General features: G+C 43.4%; 1 protein-coding gene across 4 annotated transcripts in view; it reads left to right on the plus strand.

Annotated features, from left to right (window-relative positions):
* Positions 1 to 19,850, plus strand: part of VIRMA (vir like m6A methyltransferase associated) — a 1,734,630-nt gene that overhangs the window by 806,937 nt on the left and 907,843 nt on the right. For all 4 annotated transcript variants that reach the window (XM_044066546.1, XM_044066545.1, XM_044066547.1 and 1 more), the window contains one exon: positions 379 to 870. In XM_044066546.1, the coding sequence (XP_043922481.1) occupies positions 379 to 870 (492 nt within the window). The remainder of the gene's footprint in view (positions 1 to 378; positions 871 to 19,850) is intronic.

Consider the following 19,850-nt stretch of genomic DNA (forward strand, 5'->3'; position numbering starts at 1 on the left):
ATCTTCTCATGGACCGTGAACACTTCTGGTTGTATTTTCATAAGTAAAGTATTATAAGTGTTCATTAGTTTTTTGAAGTAATGGCTTAAAGTAGTAGGCTGTTTTGCTTTACTTGTTCTAGTCATTTTTATGATATATTTTAATATCATACAGAACATATTAGCAAGGAAGGGCAGGCACTGTATGATAATTTAGTAATGGAAGAATCCAACTGTGGAAGTTCTGCATTTGTCTGATGAAGGTAATTCTCCATTAAGCAACTTTCTATTCATAAGAAAATATTGCTGTTTGTTTTTATTTGCTGTATCAGTGAAAGGTTAACAGCATCTATCAAAAGTGTATTGAATTAACTATTGAATATATCCTTTTTTTCTCCAGATACCTTCATCGCCAGCATTTTGTAGAATCGCTCACCGTGCTAATGTCGATTCCAGCTGTCAGTGCTCACCCTGGTGTTTATCAGTCCATGAGAGATATACTGCGAGTGTTTTCTCAGACACAGAAAGGTTTGTTGTTTCTGCTAACTGAATACGAGGCAACAAACTTGTTACTTAGAGCACTCTGCCAAGTACCTGACCAGGACCAAGATGATGGCGTTAATTTGGAGATCACTAATGAAGACTCCTTCACTTTGTGGCTGCTCTTTGCATTGCAGTCTTTACAGTATGTTGCCGAGCTTTTCTATCACTTTAATCACACAACAAATATTGAAGAAACTGACCACGCTGAGCTGCTGGGAATCCTCCACAACATTTATCTGATTACTTACAGCTCTGTTGGAAGATCAGCTGTTAGCCATGTATTCAGTCTAGAGAAAAACCTGCACAGCCTCATTACCTTGTTGGATTATTATTCCAAGGATATTGTAGGGTAACTAACTATTTATATTTTACTATAAGCACTGTTCATCCAGGCTGGATGTCGTTAATGATTTGTGTTGTGATAGATTACTATACCAAACTCATATGAGAGAGAAAAGGCAAGAAATGAGAGTGAAGACTCTTGCATTGAGTGCAACAAAACAGCATAAACGATTAAAAAAATACTTGCAAACTGGTAGCTAATGGCAAGAACAAACAGTACAGAAACTGTTGTTTACATGTCACTTAACCTGCATTATTGTATCTGTCGTAAGGTTTTGGAATGGAGTTCCTTAGCACTGATAATTCTCACTGCATACCATGATGTTTGAGTTTGTTATAGTATTGTCTGTTTACAGCATGGATGCGTCAGTTATTAAATTAAGACAGCTGTGTGGTGATCCTCTTTAATAACATATCCTGTCTTCATGCAGTCATCACCTCGCTCCAAAGTACTGCGTTTTTAGCAAAATCCCTTTTTTTAAGACCTTAATGATTTGACTTTCCACTTTTGGTTTTAAGGTTGGGTGATTAAAGATGTTCTTGTAGAAGTCACAATACAAACTCCGTAAGGTCTAAATGATTACTTCAGTAAATAGTTAACTGAAATGTTGATATTAAGCTTATCAGTCCTCCATAAATATTTATGTACTTTGTAAGGTTCCATTACTTTAGACCCCATGAACCTGCTTCAGAATCGCTGTTATAAGAGCCAGCTCTCTTTACTGGTCATTTTAAGTATACTGTTACCCTCTTTGTTCCATAGTTTTAAAGTCCTAGGATTATTTGTGTCTCATCAGTGTTATTTGAACTTTGTAATTATATTTGAAAACATTTTAAGGTGTATAACTGAAGTCCACAAATTTTTGTTCAGCTAGAATTAAGTAGCAGTCAAATGAATGCTTTAAGGCTATAGAAAAGCTGCCAAAAGTGACTGTGTGCTTTTAACCCCCACTTGCCTGCCACCCACCATACTGGTCTCCTGCTTGTCCATTAATTTCCTACCAGGACAAAAGATGTGTTATCCATTTGTTTTCTCCCATGAGAGAGAGATAGGAGCCCACTCGTTCCTAATCACGCAAGAGCTAGCCAAGGCAGGTCTGTCGTATAGGCAGTCAGGAGAAGAGTTTTTGTAGTGTGGCCTTAACCCCCCCCCATTCTGGTCATGACATGAGCTCCTACATCACCACAGGAACCACCTGTGTCTTTGTCTGGGGCTGTGCAGTCCCTGACATGCTGTTAGTAAGGACTACCTTTGCCAGTTTCTGTGGCAACGTCCACATCTCCCTTGGCCCGTGGATTGCTTTGGACATGGAGTGTTCCTGCATAAGCTGTGGGATGACAAATCCTTTGGGTGGGATTTACCAAATATCACCCTAGGCAGGCGTGCTGGCCATAACCACAACTTTTCATCACACTCCAATTGCTGGAGTCCCTGATCAAGCTCAGGCTGCCAGGATCACATCAGGGCCTTGTTATCCCTCTGTACCTCAGAGACAAGCAACTCTTTAATATGCAGTGTCACGAGCTGCATTAACAACTTTGTGGACATGCTGCCATCCAGTGCGTTATGGGTACAGCTGCAGTAGGTGCCTTCAGTACATTTCAGTTTCTCATTTGCACATTGTAGCCTGCATAAGAGGAAAGGAGAGTTGCTGCATTATACACATTATCTGGAGTAAATGCTGGTGACTCTAAACATAGCTTTATTTTCTAGACAGTTCTTTGTAGTTCCTTAGTTCATTGTGACTGTTGCACAGTCACGATGCATGCTCTTACGAAGTTAAGTCAATAACATCGCACTAAGGACCCTAATAAAACAATACGTTTTGCACTGCTAGTGTAAAGTTTTCTTCTCAATAGAAATTATGCAACCTTTAAATTGTGTAAAATGTTTAAAGCTCATTGACATTTATGTACAGTGTATGTCACAGGAGTCTGTGGTTCGAAATGGTGACTCGTTTGTGAAAGCATCATCTAAGTAAAGACAAGTTTGCTTCTTTCATTTTGCTTCTTTAAAAACACAGTTTTAGATGGACCATATTACTTGTAGTTTGCTGATTGTAGTTTGTTCTTCATACTTATGCATAAGGTCATATTACCAGGATTTCCTGAGGAACTGGGGAATGAAATGTGCAAAATATCTGAATACACAGCAGAGGCATATGCAATAAAAATAAATCTAGGACAGCAGAGGAAAATTTGAATGCTGTTCAGAGAAGGCATAAAGCAAAAATTTATAATGAATTTCTTTAAACACAAAGCAGTATGCTGTAGAATAACCAGCAATAGGAAGTGGAAAAATCTGAGAAGCCCAAGTGAGAAGCAAGTTGTTGCAGGCAGATGAAAGTGTAGGCTCTATGCTTGTGTAAACAAAATTTCTGAATAGAAAGTGCGTAATGCATGGTCAGAAGGGATATGGTGCAACTCCTGTACCTTAAAATTATGCTGCTTATGTGAGCATAGTTTGATTCACTGCTGGCTTTTTGGCAAAAGCATTTTAAAACCAATCTACCAAAAAAATCTGTCACATAAAGCAAAGTAAAAATTACCAAGAATTTCCTTTGGTGGGAAAGCCTCATGCACCCCTGTTCAAAGGGAGAGTCCTTGTTCCTGCCGCGTAATAATAATCTGAACTCGTACAGCCCAATGAAAAGCCTACATCAGCCTTGTAGAAATGCCAGTTTCACAAGCTAGGTGGGTGTGGAAACAACTTTTGTTGAACCCTGTATCTTTGAATTGTGCAGGTCCCAGTTGAGTAAGCGCTGCAGTTTTTTAAAACTTGAGGTGCATCTCTCTCTCACTTTTTTTTCTGTATCCTCACAACTCATTAACAGGTACGGTACAAAAGAGGTGGAAATGACAAGTGAGTTAATGTGGCGATGTCAGAAGTCAGTTTTTTTCAGTATATCCAGGGCCTTTTGTGCTTAAGATAAATAGTAAGGAAGAACTGGAGTGAAGCAACAGAAAGAAAACCATGCTAAGGTTGGTGGATCTCATAATCACAAAGAAATGGTGGTACTGATGACCCGAGACTAGAGTACATTCAGACAGCTCTGATGTCAACCTGCCTGAGAATTTCATCTTTGTCCAGTTTTTCAGTGAAAAAAGCATGAACTAACATCAGCAACTTTCCTTGATTGGTCCTCACCATACTCAGCAAAGACGTTTCTGGAGAAATCCAAAAATAATAGGGACACAAAAGCCACAAATTTTGTGATAATTTTTAAATTGCTCTAAATGTACTTAAGTTAACAGAGCAGGTTTTGTATCAGCGTGCAAAGTATGAAACTCTAATGTCTTGAATTATTGGATGAGTGTTATCTTCATGATTTTGCTAGGAAATTGGAAATGTTACGAGGGACAGGACAAAAATATGTGGTAATATCAGGGAAGGTCTTGCTTGTGGGAGCCCACCATCCTTTCCTTTGTAGTAGTTGCATACAAATGCACATCCCCAGAGCTCTCCAGTTCTTTTGTGCCTTTTACGCAGTTGGATGTCACGCCTTACTGTTTCCTGTGGAAATTTTTCCTTCACATGGCTTGTAACCTAAGTGACTGTGCGTTCCTGAAATTACCAGCAAACAGCTATATTGGGAAGAATGTGGCTTTGAAAACTGCCACAAGTGCCAGAGGACCACGATACATACCTTGCATTGATGAAGAGGGAATTTGTTAGCCCACTTTGCAGAGATGGTGGAAATCAAATGTTCTTGACAGAGGGTCTGGGTGGAGGGGTCCTCCTTGCTGCTTCAGGGCTGGTCTTGGACCATAGCTATAAGTGTAGACACTTGCAGGCCAAATTTAGACCTGAATCTCCTTGTGTTAACCCTAGTGTTAAGCTGCCCCCTATATGGACCCCTCCTCTGGTGTCCTCATCTATGCTAGTAAAGGTCTGAGCTCTAACCAGGCCTTGATCTCAGCTGAAGACTTTGGGATGAGAGGAGACCCACTTGCTCCCACACTGAGGATGCATCTGAAGTTTCTTTGACACCCTATTTTAGGATGATTAGCTAGAGGCTGTGAATGACCAGCCTAATCTTTGAGGCTAGTCTCTGAACCTGTAAGCTGTCCCATACAACCCTCCTACAGCCTGTTTCCCCAGTTCCTTTGTGCCACTCAACTGGTTGGTTGGTAGGAACAGCCTCAGGTTTTTGGGTAAAGTTTCTGTCTGTCTTAAAATTTAATTTTTTTTCTCTTGTAGATAATTTAATATGTTAATTTTTTTACCCTTTCTTACAGCTTTGTTTTTCATTCATTTGGTGATTCGGTCACTGCAGTTGCAGCCTTTCTCCCTCAGGCGAGTGTGCTTTGATGCAGTGAATTGCCTTTGTCCAACAGGCACACCAAGTGATTACTGGTTTGGGGACACAGCATGACACAAATGTGCACAATTTGTTGAGAACTTAACACCACCTATTATCAATCTAGGAAGCTTTAGAGAGTTTGTAGGCTTTTCTGAAATTTAGTTCTGTTAAACCTTCCTCATGAGCACATGACCTTATGTAGCAGTTTGTGGTACAGACTTCATTTAGATAGACAAGGCCCCTTCTACAAGAAAGGAGACACGAAGAGAAGATAAGGAGGTGTAATTAGTCAGAAACTATCTTTAAGAGGAATGGAAGTAAAAAAGATGAGTAGTTTTTAATGGAAAAAGATCACAGAAATTAGATATTTCAAGTCCTAGAGTTGATACCACATCCTGAAATGCACCAGCTCCACAGGTGGTCATCCAGGCAACCTTCTCTTCCAGAACTAAGATGTTAATTACGACCAGATTCTGCAGAAGATAAAAGGCTGGAGAAAAGTTCTGATTAAGGTTCCAGTGCTGCCCTCCACCGTATTTTGGGGCACTGGATTTTTGATCCCAGCTTTTTATTGAGGTAAGCCGTTCCATCACTGGCTTCCTTAGCAGTGACCCTTCTAGCATTCCAGTGCTACCTTCCCCCTTGTTTGCCGCCAGATAAACTCCATCCCCTTTCCACCGGTCAGTTTCTGCAGCAGACCAAAGCTTAGATCAAAAAATATAACTCTCCTTTTGAGGTCCCATTACCAGCCTACCCCTTAATTTGGGGACTGAACTTTGATACCAGAATCCACCAGTAACCAACCACCTCATTACTGGCATAGGATCCTTCTGCATTGGCACCCCAGTACCCATCCCTCCAGTGGTGTTGTTCTGCCTTACTCTTTGTTGGTCAGCAAACAACTCCCCATCCTCCCCCCTGACCTGATGCTGGCCCCTCTGATATTGGCTTATTCATCGTCTATATGTCAATGTTGGTTCTGGCAGTGTCAGCCTACACAGCAGTAGCTCCCACCACCTTGTTGGTGTACTGCCCCCACCTATCCTGTGCTACAGTTCTTACTCAGACCAGCATGCTCACTCATGGCAACATATTTTCCAATTTTTCCTGCACCTTGAAAGCCTCTGTCAGGCACCACCTCAGTCACCTGGCACACACTCTCATTTCAGTAGGTAGTGCAGACCAGAGTCCTTCCTCCCAAGTCCCCCAGTGGTATGTCTGATCCCCACTTTCATTCCTCCCCTTTGGTTCACTTTCCTGTTTTCTGCACTAGGTTCTCTCCTTCTTTGCTGTAATTATGAAACGTCTTCCCCATCCCATAAGCAGTCTAGCAGCAGTGACAGTGTTCAGTATTCCCTTGTGCTTAGGCATGGTATGCGTAGGTGTATGTTGCAAGTATTTATTTAAATGTTGCACTTTTACTTTTTGATACAAATATTTAATGACCAAAGTTGTATGGTGACCTGTAAATGTCAATACTTTATCAGCCACGGTTTACAATAACTGCTGTTACACTGAAGTAGCCACATGTTTGAATCTGTTTCTTATAACCCCTAGTGTGATTTAAATGTCTGTATTGGCCACTGTCTTTCTGGGGAGTTTATCGGACTTAAATGTACACACAGAATTACTGTGTAGTTAAATGTAATGTTAGACTCGTATTAATGTGAATAGTTGTCATGTGATTACTGACTGCCTTGCAGAGCCTTGATGTTTATTGTTGAAACAGCTGCTACCTGGTGGTAAGGTATATTAAGTGTCACATATGTGGTAGTGTTGTGACTAATGCAGGCATTTCCCACCTAAGAAAAGATCCAGTGATCTCCCAGAGTGCCTTCATCAAGATCTGTCTGAGGATATTCTCTTCATAAGTGTTTGTTTAAAATCTTATAAATGACTTTTAAATCTTGGTAATGTGGTTACTTAAGTATTTTAATGTTATGTCTTGGCACAGGACATTTAAAATCTGATACATGCATTTTTACTGTGCCAATGTTGCTATGTATACTCACAAATGCTTCTTGCTGTGCTTTCATTTGTGGGCAGTGAATTGTCATTGCTTTTGAAAACAACTTTTACAACCTTTAGCTTAAACAGATGAAAGTTGTGTGCATGTGTAAGTCAGTGTTTTACTGCCATCATTTCTGTGACTTTTGCTTTTTCCATATGCACAAACTGATGGATCTGATGCTATCAGTGTCATCATGCTTACAGATGAGTCTAGGATCCGACCTTGGATCCGAGCCGGCCACTTTTCAGACAGATCCAAAGCTCAAGCTCCTCCCCTTCCCATAATCCCTTGCTACCGTCTAACCCTCAGATCTTGTTTGCCTCTGAATTGTTCCAGACGTGGTCTAGGCTCAAGCGTTGGGGAATATAGCTAAGTTGGCATTTTGTTAGTTTTCTGGTATTTAACTACTTTCTCTTCTATTTTAATCGTATTTCCTCCCCTGCCTGTCAGAACCTAGTTTTTTGCTTAGATAGGTTTCTCCCCTCCCCTGTTGAAGTGCTTGGCGCTTCATCCCTTTTCTTAAGATTAGTCTTCCTCTAAACAAAAAAAAAAAATTATTTTGTGTGTGTGTGTGTGTGTGTGTGTGTGTGTGTGTGTGTGTGTAGTTTTTTTGGTATGGCTGATAAGCCTGTAGATTTTAAGAGATGCTTCTCATGCGGTCAGAAGATGACTTGCTTAAACTCTCGCTAGCAGTGTCTCTGCTGCCTGTTTTGTCGGCGCACCTGGAGGTTGAATGTGACATTTGTGCCGCATTCAACCCCTAGGCCCTTGTAGAGTGCCACAACAAACTCCTTCTGAAAGGCTTGATTCAGGGTGGTCCTCTGTCCTCAGACTCCCCATCCAAGTCTTCACAGGATCCAAAGAAAAGACCTCCTCCTACCCCTGGGGAGTCGTCTTCATCACTTCCTAAAAGCTGAGGCTCTCTGATCGCAGTATCAGAGTCCAGCATCTTCAGCTTCAGATCCAAGGTCTGTCATTCCCAGAACTTCGGATCAGGCTCTCAGGACCAAGACCTTATCAAATCAGAGGCCTTCGGATCAGAGTAAAAGCAGACAGTCCTCAGATCCAACCAGTTTGTCGAATCCATCAGTATGGTTCAAAGTCCTCAGACCCTATAAGATTGTCTGATCTGACAGTAGCAGTAGTAGTTTCTTTCTGGATCCTCTAGGACACTGTTGAATCAGAGACGTCAGAGCTGATCTCCTTCCTAAAGCTACAGAACTTCGGGATCCTAGGCTGGATCCCCAGCAAGGTCTGGCCATTCCTCAGCTTTGTCCATATCATCCAGAAGCCTCCTTTTCTCAGACGTGGATAGGATGATGAGTTTCCTCAAAGCCCAAATGATTTGGGCCTTTTGCTGTCCCCAGCCCATGCAGCTAGGGGACCCTCCCCAACCACACATCTCCACTGTTCTCTTCCAACCCAAAAGGAATTGCAATGTCAGGACCTAGAGTTTCATAGTGAGAGGCCGATGATAGTAGGAATCCCCCCATTTCTTGACACCGTCGGGGTCCCTGGCTGGCACTGTTCCACAGCCCTCGGACCAGAGTGGGCTTTGTCTCAGAGGGGTCAGTGCTGCTTCCCTGGAGATGGGTTTGGGTCTGGATTTTTCAGACCACTCCCTTCCCTTGGGGGCTTTCGCACTGGATGGCTTGGGGCTGATATCGTATGGGGGCTTCGGTACTGTGGGTCCCATCTCCCTTTGCAGGTGGCCCCGGCCACCAGGGATGGGCTTCGTCCAGTCCGTTGGTGGTAGAGAGGACCGTCCTCAGTTTGGTAGTTACCTCTCCTTCTCAAGGTCTGTCCCAGCTTTTCTCGGTATTGTGTTCTGTGACCTCGTCATCCATCCAGGGTCAGCCTCTCTCACAAGCACCTTCAGACAGACAGTGCCCCACTTGGGGTACTCATCTCTTCCGAGTCCTCCCCTGAGCCCACCGCAGAGGAGCCCCCTTGGAAGAGAACATGTAAGAGGAGGCACTTGAACTCCCCCAGAGAGTCCTTCACCAAAGACACAAATTTTGAAGAGGGAGACTGGTCCCCCAGACTTCCGCCAGAGGAGGTTTCCTTTGGGGGACATCCTGGAAGTCCTCAGAGAGGTGGATGGTCTTCCAACCCCAACCTTCAGAAGAGTCCGTGTTCCTGAAGGTGTTCAGGATGGGCCCATCTACTATCTGGGTTCCCCCTTGCTGATGAGCTTGTGGACCTCATCGCCAGTAGGGCTTGACACTGTGGAACCTGTGCCCAAGAAAGTGGAAAAGTTCCTCAGTACCCCTCAGGGCAGATTTTTTTGGAGCAAAGGGGTGCCTGTCAATGCCATTGTGGTGGCTGCTGCTACCACGAAGGAGCTAGCTGAGCAGTACTGTTCAGTCGATCCCCGAACAGGGAGTCCCAGGCAATTGACTGTTTTGGAAAAGCGTGTGTTTACCTCGGCTACTTTTGGTCTGAGAGCAACCAATTACTCGATGAGGCTGATCTCCAATACTGCGGAGGCCACCTCTCGAGCGACAGGCACAGGCATCGCTGTCAGGTGGCATGTCAGGCTTCATGGAACCCTTTCTGTCAAGAATTCCAAGTTCCAGATGGTCACTTTACAGTCCATTCTGCCTCTCTTGCACAAGGGCGATTGGATGTGATCAGTGGATCTCAAGGATGCTTACTATCATATAAAGATCAACAGGTGTTCCAGGAGACATTTACACTTTCAGCTAGAGGCCAATCATTATCAGTTCAAAGCCCTGCTCACTGGACTCACCACAGCCCTCTGGGTGTTTACCAAATGTATGACAGTGGTGGCAGCTCATCTCTGGCTGCAGGGTTTCCAGGTTTTTCTGTACCTGGATGATTGCATTCTCATGGCTCCCATGAGGCATTGACTAACACTAGCAACCAGGTATGTCCTCAGGCTTTTCCAGCTTCTAGGTATCACAGTGAACCTGCTCAAGTCAACTCTAGTTCCAAGTCACAACCTGGAATTAATTGGAGTCCAGTTGGCGACAGTATCAGAGACTGCAACACTGCCTACCTACAGGGTCCAGCTGATTCAGGATAAAATTTCTCTTTTTTTTTTTTTTTTTTTTTTGAATCTAACACACCCACCTGTTCATTTGATTCTCAAAGCGCTAGATTCTATGGTGGCTGACATTCAATTGGTACCACTCCCCAGGTATTGTATGAGAGTTATCCAGTGGACCCCAGCAGTCCAGTGGTCCATTCTGTTTCAGCCCATGTCTGTGACAGTAAAACTGACACAGGCATACAGGAATTATCTTATTTGGTGGCTTCAGTCTCTGGACCCTTTTCTAGTCTGGCCCTTGTGTCTTCCCATGCCCAAGGCCCCAGTGACCATGGATGCCTCCTTGTTGGGGTGGGGAGGGGGCATTTTCAGGGCAGGACGGTTCAAGGCATGTGGTCTCCTATAGAGACCAAATTCCACATAAACGTTCTGGAGATGAGAGCAGTCCTTTTAATGTTGCAAGCCTTTCAGGACGGCGTCCCTCTGGGAAGCATAGCAATTCAGACAGACAACATGTCTGCAGTCTGGTACATCAACAAGCAGTGAGGGATACAATCTTATCCTCTGTGCAGAGAGGCCATGAGAGTGTGGGAATGAGCAATGTCTTCCAAGTGCTTTTTTCTTGCAACTCTTACACCCGAGCATTAACAACTTGCCGGCCGACAAACTCAATAGGTCCATCTTGAATCCTCACGAATGGTCCTTGAATCCAGTGGTGAGGCAGATCTTCGACCACTGAGGTCAACCATGCAGTGACTTTTTTTGCTTTTCCAGTCTACTACAAATGCAGCAATTTCTTTGCCCATATTCCCCCATCAGGGGAGTCGCCCAGGGATGCTCTTGTTCATGATTGGCCTCCGGATCTCCTCTGTACTTACGCTCCTATTCCCCTAATACGCAAAGTCTTACAGAATGTTCGTTGCCTGAAGATCTCTCTCCTCCTCATTGCCCCTTTCTGGCTTTGTCAGGTGTGATTCTCCTTCCTAAGGTTTCATCTAAACTATCCAGCTTGGATACTGGATCCCATTCGGGATCTCATCTCCCAGCCTTGGAGGCTTCCACTTCGTCCCCTTCATCTAACTGCATAGCTTATCCAGTTTCAGTAATCCTGATACAGTCCAGGCTTCCTTCCCCAGTGAGGAACATTATTTTGGCTTCTCAAAAAACATCTACAAAAGTGTATTCCAGTAAGTGGAAAGGGTTTTCTATATGGGCCAGACAACAGAATCTAGATCCCTTTTCGGCCCCTATTCCTGGTATCCTGCTCTTCTTATCTTCCCGCTTTCAGGATGGGGCAAGTTTTTTCTATTGCCCTCCAGTTGGCTGCCATCTCCAATTTCCTTGTCAGCAATGATCCTACCCTTTCTTCCAAGTTGTGCAAAGCCTTTATGAAAAGAGTTTTCCTTCTTAGGACTCCTATTAAGGATCCATCACCTCCATGGGACTTGACTTTGGTGCTGCAATCTCTAACACAAAAAACATTTGAACCTGTCTGGTCATGTGACATTAAATTCCTGTCCTGGAAGACTGCTGTGTGCATTAAACCCAGTTTGATTTTTTTTGTAAGGACAGGGTGTCTCTTAGAACACATCCTTCCTTTCTCCCCAAAGTGGCCTCTGAACCAAATCTCAATCAGTCGATTCAACTTCCGGTCTTCCTTCCTGATTACTCTAATAAAGGCGAATATATCTTGCATTGTTTAGATGTCCACAGACAATTGCATTCCTATTTGAATAGGGCTGAGGAGTTTAGAAAGTCGGACCAACTTTTTGTGGCTTTCTCCCATAATAGAAGGGGTCAGCCAATTTCCAAAGTGACTATCTCAAGGTGGATTGCTGGTTGTCTTTCCTTCATTTATGCTAGTCAGAATGTTTGAACTATTCCATACCAGTTAAGGTTCACTCCACTAGATCCGTTGCTACGTCATCGGCCTTCTTGGCTAGACTTTCCCTTAATGAGATCTGTGCTGCTGTATAATTCTGTCACCTTCATTTCACATTACAAATTGGATTTGGTATGTAAGAATAAGGCTTCCTTTGGTTCCTCCATGCTCCAGCATATCCTTCCCTGAGGCCATCCAAGGTACGTTGTAGCTGGGGACACTGACCCATCAATGAGGAATGATGACACGGATCGTATCAGATAGTTATGTTCTTATCCATAACTTGGCATCTGTGCTTTCCAGTGTCATTATTCCTCACATTCCCACCCTCCATTCCCCTTTCCTTTTGGTAGGCCTGGTGAGGCTGACGTGGGTTGAATGTAGTGAGAGGTTTTTGACTTTTTTTGTTGCAGATGATGTGTTTCTGCGTTTCAACTAATTTAGCAAACTCGATCTGGGGGTTAGACGATAGTAAGGAATTATGGGAAAGGGGAAGCTTGAGCTCTCGATCTGTCTGAAAAGTGTCAGGCTCAGATCTGAGGTTAGATCCTAGACCCATCTGTGAGGAATAACAACACTGGATAGCACAGATGACAAGTTATGGTAAGTATAACTCTTTTTTTATAACGATTGAATAGGGATGATTTGCTTCTCTTAGTTCCTATCTTCAACCAACCTACATCATCTTAATAATAAGTCCACAACCCTTTAAAAACACTTAAATGTACATACCACAAATCCTTAATGTAGTTGTAAAGTGAAATTAGGCATATTTAGTATAGGAAAACTGCTAACCGTTTACAGACTTACTATAACCAAACATTCAAAGGCACCACAACTGTTCCCTATCACTTAAAACATATATCGGTATAATTTTTTTCCTCAGAATAATAATTATGCAACTAGCAATTAAAGATGTTCATCGTGCTATGCAGCTGCAGTCATCACACTTGGGTTATCCTGCCATCAGGCGGTCCCGCAGTCGGCCTGAATTCCAAAGCCTTGGTCCGGCGTCGGTTGTCGTCGCTTCTTCCCTGACGTCAGTGCGGCAGGGGTATAAAAGAGGCAGCCAACGCCATTTTCTTCAGTCTTTCTTGCAGCGCGGTGCCCGAAGCAGAAGCAGTTCGCAAGTGCCGGTCGGCAAGCTCCTGAGATTTTCGAACAGAATTTCAGCCAAAGTTTTCGATAAAGCTAAGTACCCCGTTGGGGAAACTTTTCTTGCCTCAGACCAATGTCAGACAAAGTTAATAATTGTATTTCTTGTGGGAAGCAAATACCTCATAAGGATTTTCATTCTTATTGTATTCCTTGCCTAGGCCCAGGCCACGATGTTTCTGGTTGTCGGTTTTGCTCTAGGTTCAATAAACGCACTATTAAGCGTCGAGCTGATACCGCCCGGCATTATTTTGGCAGAAAATTCAACTACATTATGTCGTCGGAACCTCCGACAACCGCTATGTTTAAAAAATGCAAGGACAAAGACAGGCAGCCTAGACCTAGACCAGATACCGAGGTCTCGGTTAGGCCTGTCGCCAGATCTCCGGTATTCAGTGAGGCGCCTACGCAGCCCCCGACTACCGCAGATTTAGAAAATACGACTACCTCTCAGTCAGAATCTACTGGGCCATTGGAGCCGGTTCCTACTCAACTCACGGACGCCAGCCTTGATGGCGATCTGGAAGACTATGGACAGACCTTCGGTTTCAGAAGGCATCTTTAAACCGACGACTCTCTCCGTTACGACTCTCTCCGTTAAGTCATACGCTATGCTTCCAAAGGTTAAGAAACCGAGTCCACAGACTCCCACACAGGCCCCTATGCCTAAAAAACAGATGCTCAAAATGGCGGATGACCTGATTACACTTATCAGAGGTTCCCAACCCCCTCCTGACAAAAGGCCTAGACTGGAGGAAAATTTACCTCCTCCTGACCAGGAATCCATTTCCTAAGCAGACTCTGAGGAACAGGATTACCCCTTCCCTCTCTATGAAGTCTCAGATGCTGAGGAGTTTACTCCCTCTGTTTCCCTGAAGACTTCTCTTTTGGGGAAACCCTGCACACCATGAGAGAGCATTTCCACTGGGAAGGACAAGATTACTCTGACTCCAAGAAAAGACTACATGAGTTTCTTCTACCACAGCATAGCCCCTAGCCATTCCTCCTGTTTTAGACATTCTGGATGATGTCTACACTGAATCCAGTCTAAATCCAGATTCCTTACCTCCAGCACCACCTAAACCAGACAGATACTATAGAGTCCCTGACTCTCAGAGGTTTTTATATAAACGCCCTGTTGCAGACCCAGAAACCATTTCCCAGGGTCCCAAAGGGGTTAAGGCCTCTACTGCTAAGAATCCACTGCCTGCGGAAAGAGATTCCAGGGCATTAGAAAGATGGGGGGAAAAAGTGTATACCTCTGCCACTTTGGCCATGAGGGCATTAAACTGCCAATTCCACATGATTAAATACCAGCAGTACTTGCTTACTCAGTTAAAACAGAAAATGACCCCTCAAACAGATTTCAAGGGGATGCAAGATTTGTTGCATGCAGGAGAACAAGTGGGAAAACATACCTTGCAGTGTGGTTTTGATTCTTTGGAGGCCTCATGCAGAGCAGCAGTCACAGGGTCTGTAATACGTAGACATGCTTGGCTAAAAGAGCAGACCTTACCAGAACATGTCAAAGCAAAGTTACTGGATGTTCCACTGCAAAAGGATGCATTATTTGGTGTCAAAGTGGAGGAAGTTTTAAAGAAGATGGAAGAAAAGGCAAAATCAATGCAAACAGTTAAATATTTTTTACAGGTACAACCTCCTCGCTTCAGCAGAAACTGGCCATCAAAAAAATGGTCTTTTCCTGCTTCAGACAGACCCCAAAGGGGCAGGTACAGATGCCCTAGGGGCAGAGGCCAGGCACAAGGTACCTTCAGGCCTAGACAATGGCAAACAACAACTCAAAGAGGGGGAGACGACAGATCTCAACCCTTCAGAAAACAATCTCAATGACTTTCCTCTTCGCCTGCCAAGCAAAATTGCCCAGGCAGCACCTCTAGGAGGAAAACTGGCTCTTTTTCCAGAAAATTGGCACATCATAACAAAGGACAAATGGGTTCTGGATATTATTACCCGAGGCTACAGATTTCATTTTCACACGTTACACGGATGAGAGGCATGCCAAATCTGCCAACAAACCAATGGGCAGAGGCACAAAAGCAAATTTCAGCTCTCATGAACATGAAAGCAATTCAAAAGGTACTTGCAAAAGATCAAGGTCAAGGATTTTATTCAAGACTGTTTCTATTACCAAGAAAGGACAAAGCCGGGAAGACCCATCTTAGACCTTTCAATTCTAAACACGTACCTGGACATTCCCAAATTCAAAATGCTCACACTACAGCAGCTTCTTCCCATGCTGGGCAAGGAGTCTTGGCTGGTAACGTTGGACCTCCAAGAGGCATACCTGCATGTCCCTATCAGACAAGATTGCAGAAGATACCTCAGATTTTTGGCAGGCACAACGCATTATCAATTCTCTGCATTGCCCTTTAGCTTATCTACTGCGCCCAGAGTATTCACGAAATGCCTGGCATCAGTAATTGCATACTGCAGACAGCGAGGAATACAAATTTATCCATATCTGGACGACTGCCTGATCCAAGCGGACAGCAAAGACATCCTACTACAGCATCTGGCATTTGTAACAAAGTTGCTAAGTTGCCTAGGGTACACAGTAAACAAAAAGAAGTCAAAACTAATACCCTCACAAGAAATAATTTTCCTGGGTGCCAGCTTGAATACAACTGCCCAGGTGGCTTACCTCATGCCAGACAAGCAAAAACAACTGGCTCAGTACTTCAAAAAGATGGCAACTTCTACCCAGCTCACTGCAAGGAAATTCCTGCAGGCATTGGGGTACATGGCATCCTGCATTCAACTAATTGCATACGCAAGGCTGCATATGAGAAAACTACAATGGTACCTAAAAAGTGTATGGTCCCAACACAGACACAGCCTCGAAGCAAGTATAACTCTCATTCCCTGCCTTCAAAAAGAGTTTCTATGGTGGGCTCAAGCATGCCAAGCAAACAAGGGCCTTCCTTTTGTCTCACCTCCAGCAAACCAAACCTTGACAACAGATTCATCAGACTACGCCTGGGGTGCACACATGGCAGGGCAATGCATACAGGGCAAATGGTCTGCAAACCAAAGGCAACTACACATCAATCAAAAGGAGATGCTAGCTGTAAAAAATGCACTAACAGCCTTCAAGGACCTCTTGCATCCAGGACAACTTCTAATAAGGACGGACAGTACCACAGTTATATGGTACATAAACAAACAAGGAGGAACACACTCTTACCCACTATGCAGACAGGCAATGGACTTGTGGAACACAACATTAACTTACCAGGTACAACTGCAAGCACAATTCCTGCCAGGAAAAGAAAACATTTTGGCAGACAAATTAAGCAGAAATTTGACAGATCCTCACGAGTGGAGACTTACACCCACAAGTATTCTCAATGATAACTCAAAGGTGGGGACCACCAGACATAGATCTGTTTGCCTCAACCAACAATTGCCAGCTACAAAAATTTTGTGCAAGGACTTATCCCCTGGCCTGGAAAGTGGATGCCCTATCATTCAGTTGGACAGCATTGTCATTCTACGCCTTCCCACCTCTGCCTCTACTGACCCAGGTATTACTGAAAGCCAAATCAGAGAGACCACAAATGATCCTCATTGCTCCAAACTGGCCACGTCAACACTGGTACCCACTACTACGAAACTTGACTCGCAGCCCTCCATGGATATATTACCTCAATTCCCTCTGCTGTTAACTCAACAAAACTCTCAGATCCTTCACAGTCAACTAAGGACCTTAAATCTAGCTGCATGGAAAATACCTTAAATTATCAAACAATACTTCTCTCAAAGGACGTCCAGAATGTCATTTTGGAGGCCAGGAGGCCCAGCACCAGAAAAACTTATTCAGACAAATGGAAAAGATTTTGTGTATGGAGCCAGGCCAGAAGCCTAAATCCTGGCATCCCAAATATTCCGCACATACTCCAATATCTAACTGAGATGCTACACAAAGGCCTTTCTTTCTCATCCATAAAGATCCATGCTTCGGCCATTTCAGCTCAATATGATACGGTTCCTCCCATTTTCTCTCATCCTTTGCTAAGGCAGTTTCTCAGAGGGGCAAAAAATATAAGACCCCCCCCCCCCCGAAAACCACCAACTCCTACTTGGGATCTAAATTTTTTTCTGGAAAAGTTAACACTTCCTACTTTCGAACCACCCTTTTCAACAGAGCTTCAATACTTGTCATGGAAAACAGCCCTGCTGCTGGCTATCACCTCAGCACGCAGAGTCTTAGAACTGCAGGCACTTATGGCAGTGGAACCTTTCATCATTTTCCATCAGGACAGAGTATCTTTACACACCAACCCTTCCTTTATGCCAAAGGTAGTATCTAGTGTGGCTCTCCATCAGACCATACACTTGCCCACCTTTTATCCAAACCCACAGAATAAAGGAGAAAGACTCTTTCACTCTTTGGACATTCACAGACAGTTACGTTACTATTTGGACAAGACAAAGGCCTTCAGAAAATCTGACCAACTCCTTGTATCCTATGCACCAGGCTCCAGAAGGAAAGGCTATTTCAAAACAGAACATCTCCAAATGGATAGCACATTGCATCCGCTTTTGCTTCTCACACCACGGGAAAGCAGTACCTGCTAGTATTAGGTCTCACTACCAGGGCTACAGCAACTTCAGCAGCCTTCCTCCGAGGAGTCCCAACAAAGGACATTCTGAAGGCAGCTACCTGGAGTTCAGTGCACACCTTCCTCTTTACTCGAAAACCAGAGCTGGGTTTGCCACTGCAGTTCTGCAGGGAATCTTAGCTGCACCTAACCCAGTTTAGCTCCTTCCACCCAAACATAGCTTTGGGACTCTACCCAAGTGTGATGACTGCGGCAGCATAGCACGATGAACATAGTACAGTTTTGTACCTACCATAAATGTAGATGTTCAAGTGGTTATGCTGCTGCAGTCCAGGTTACCCTCCCTCCATCCCATCTACCTAACAAGGCTTTTCTTATACCTCCATGTACTTCAACCTTTGGGATGCATGTCTATATGGTGTATTTGCTTACAACTAGTACCATTGTTTTGCACTAAGGTGTGTTTTGCAAGCTTCTTATTTTGCCTTCTTAGTTTGGGGCACCTGACATCTGGGGCAAGAAAAACTGAAGAAAATGGCGTTGGCTGCCTCTTTTTTATACCCCTGCTGCACTGACGTCAGGGAAGAAGCGACGACAACCGACACCGGACCAAGGCTTTGGAATTCAGGCCGACTGCGGGGACCGCCTGACGGCACGATAACCCAAGTGTGATGACTGCAGCAGCATAACCACTCGAACATCTACATTTATGGTAGGTACAAAACTGTACTTTTTAGTTAACCAACCTACTGAAATAAATACATAAATAATTAAAAGCAGTTCTGAAAAATGTAATAACACCTGCATGCTGTACATAACGTTACAATTGTGGCAGTCCTACACAAAAAGTAATTTGAACTTCAGAATAAAACTTGTCTAAAGACCAAACACATCTCTTAACAAGCCATGAAAACTTAAATTGGTACTGATAATGTAAATGTTCAAGCTAATACTAGCAGGAAACATTCGGATGATTCCATGTCCCACTCTGACAATCTCTCTATTTTTGTAAACAAAAATTATGATAAAACTGCCTATAGTTTCACAAAAGGGCCTAGTTGTCATCTGTAGGAAGTGGTCTTTCCTGTAAACCTGGCTGCTTGTTGGATTCCCAAAAATACTAACAATTAACAGAATCATGCTTAATATAAGAAAACTGTCTTTTATCCTCTGTTGCAAAGTGTTATGGTTCATTTCATGATAAGAACAGGACTTTTACAAGGAGAAGGTGAATGTTCAGTCTCAGAAACATTTGAATAGGTTGTATGCAGGTGTCTATCTAGTATTCTGATAATAGAACACCATTCATTGAGAGTAGTTTAGGTTTGGCAGGTCTCCCTTTATACGTGCAGGTAATTCATTCCAAAGAGCAGCAGCTTTAATGTCAAAGTATTTTCTTTTGAGTGCATTACTAAAATTATCAATTTCTAGCAGTAGCCTACTGTTTCTTATGATACATCTATGAGTAATATGATTTTTTTCTTTAAGAAATTATTAACTGACATTTAGGTTCTGTAGAAACCAGAACAGGGCTTCAATGATATATTCCTGTCTTTTTAACTTTGTACTTTTACTGAGTTAGCTTCAATGATATGATCCTGGCCTTTATAGCATTGTGCTTTTACTGAAGTGTTTTTTTGGTGAACTGTCTCTGTCCAATATTCTTATGTCAAGTTTATCTTTGGTACAGAATATGGCAACTGATTCAAGATGGGATTAAATGAGGGGGTTGTACATTGATAACAAATCTTTAAAAAGCTTTGATGATCCCATGCATGAACTGCCTCATCAGGTAGCAAAAATGTCATGGTGGTGTTAACATGAAATATGAATTATTGGCTGTTGTATATGATTATATCAAGGTCTTTGGTGGTGTAACATCTCCACTCTGGGCCAGTAATCAAGGAGCCCGAATTTTCACCACTGACACTGGAGAGGGATGTTCAGTTGGAAAACAGATGGATGCACACAGTATTTCCAGATGCAGATGTGTCTGCATCAAGCACAATTTCTCTTGAGCACCCAGGGAACATGCTCAG

This window comes from Protopterus annectens, chromosome 3.part1 (genome assembly GCF_019279795.1).
Source record: "Protopterus annectens isolate FY-2018-M chromosome 3.part1, PAN1.0, whole genome shotgun sequence".
NCBI lineage: Eukaryota > Metazoa > Chordata > Ceratodontiformes > Protopteridae > Protopterus > Protopterus annectens.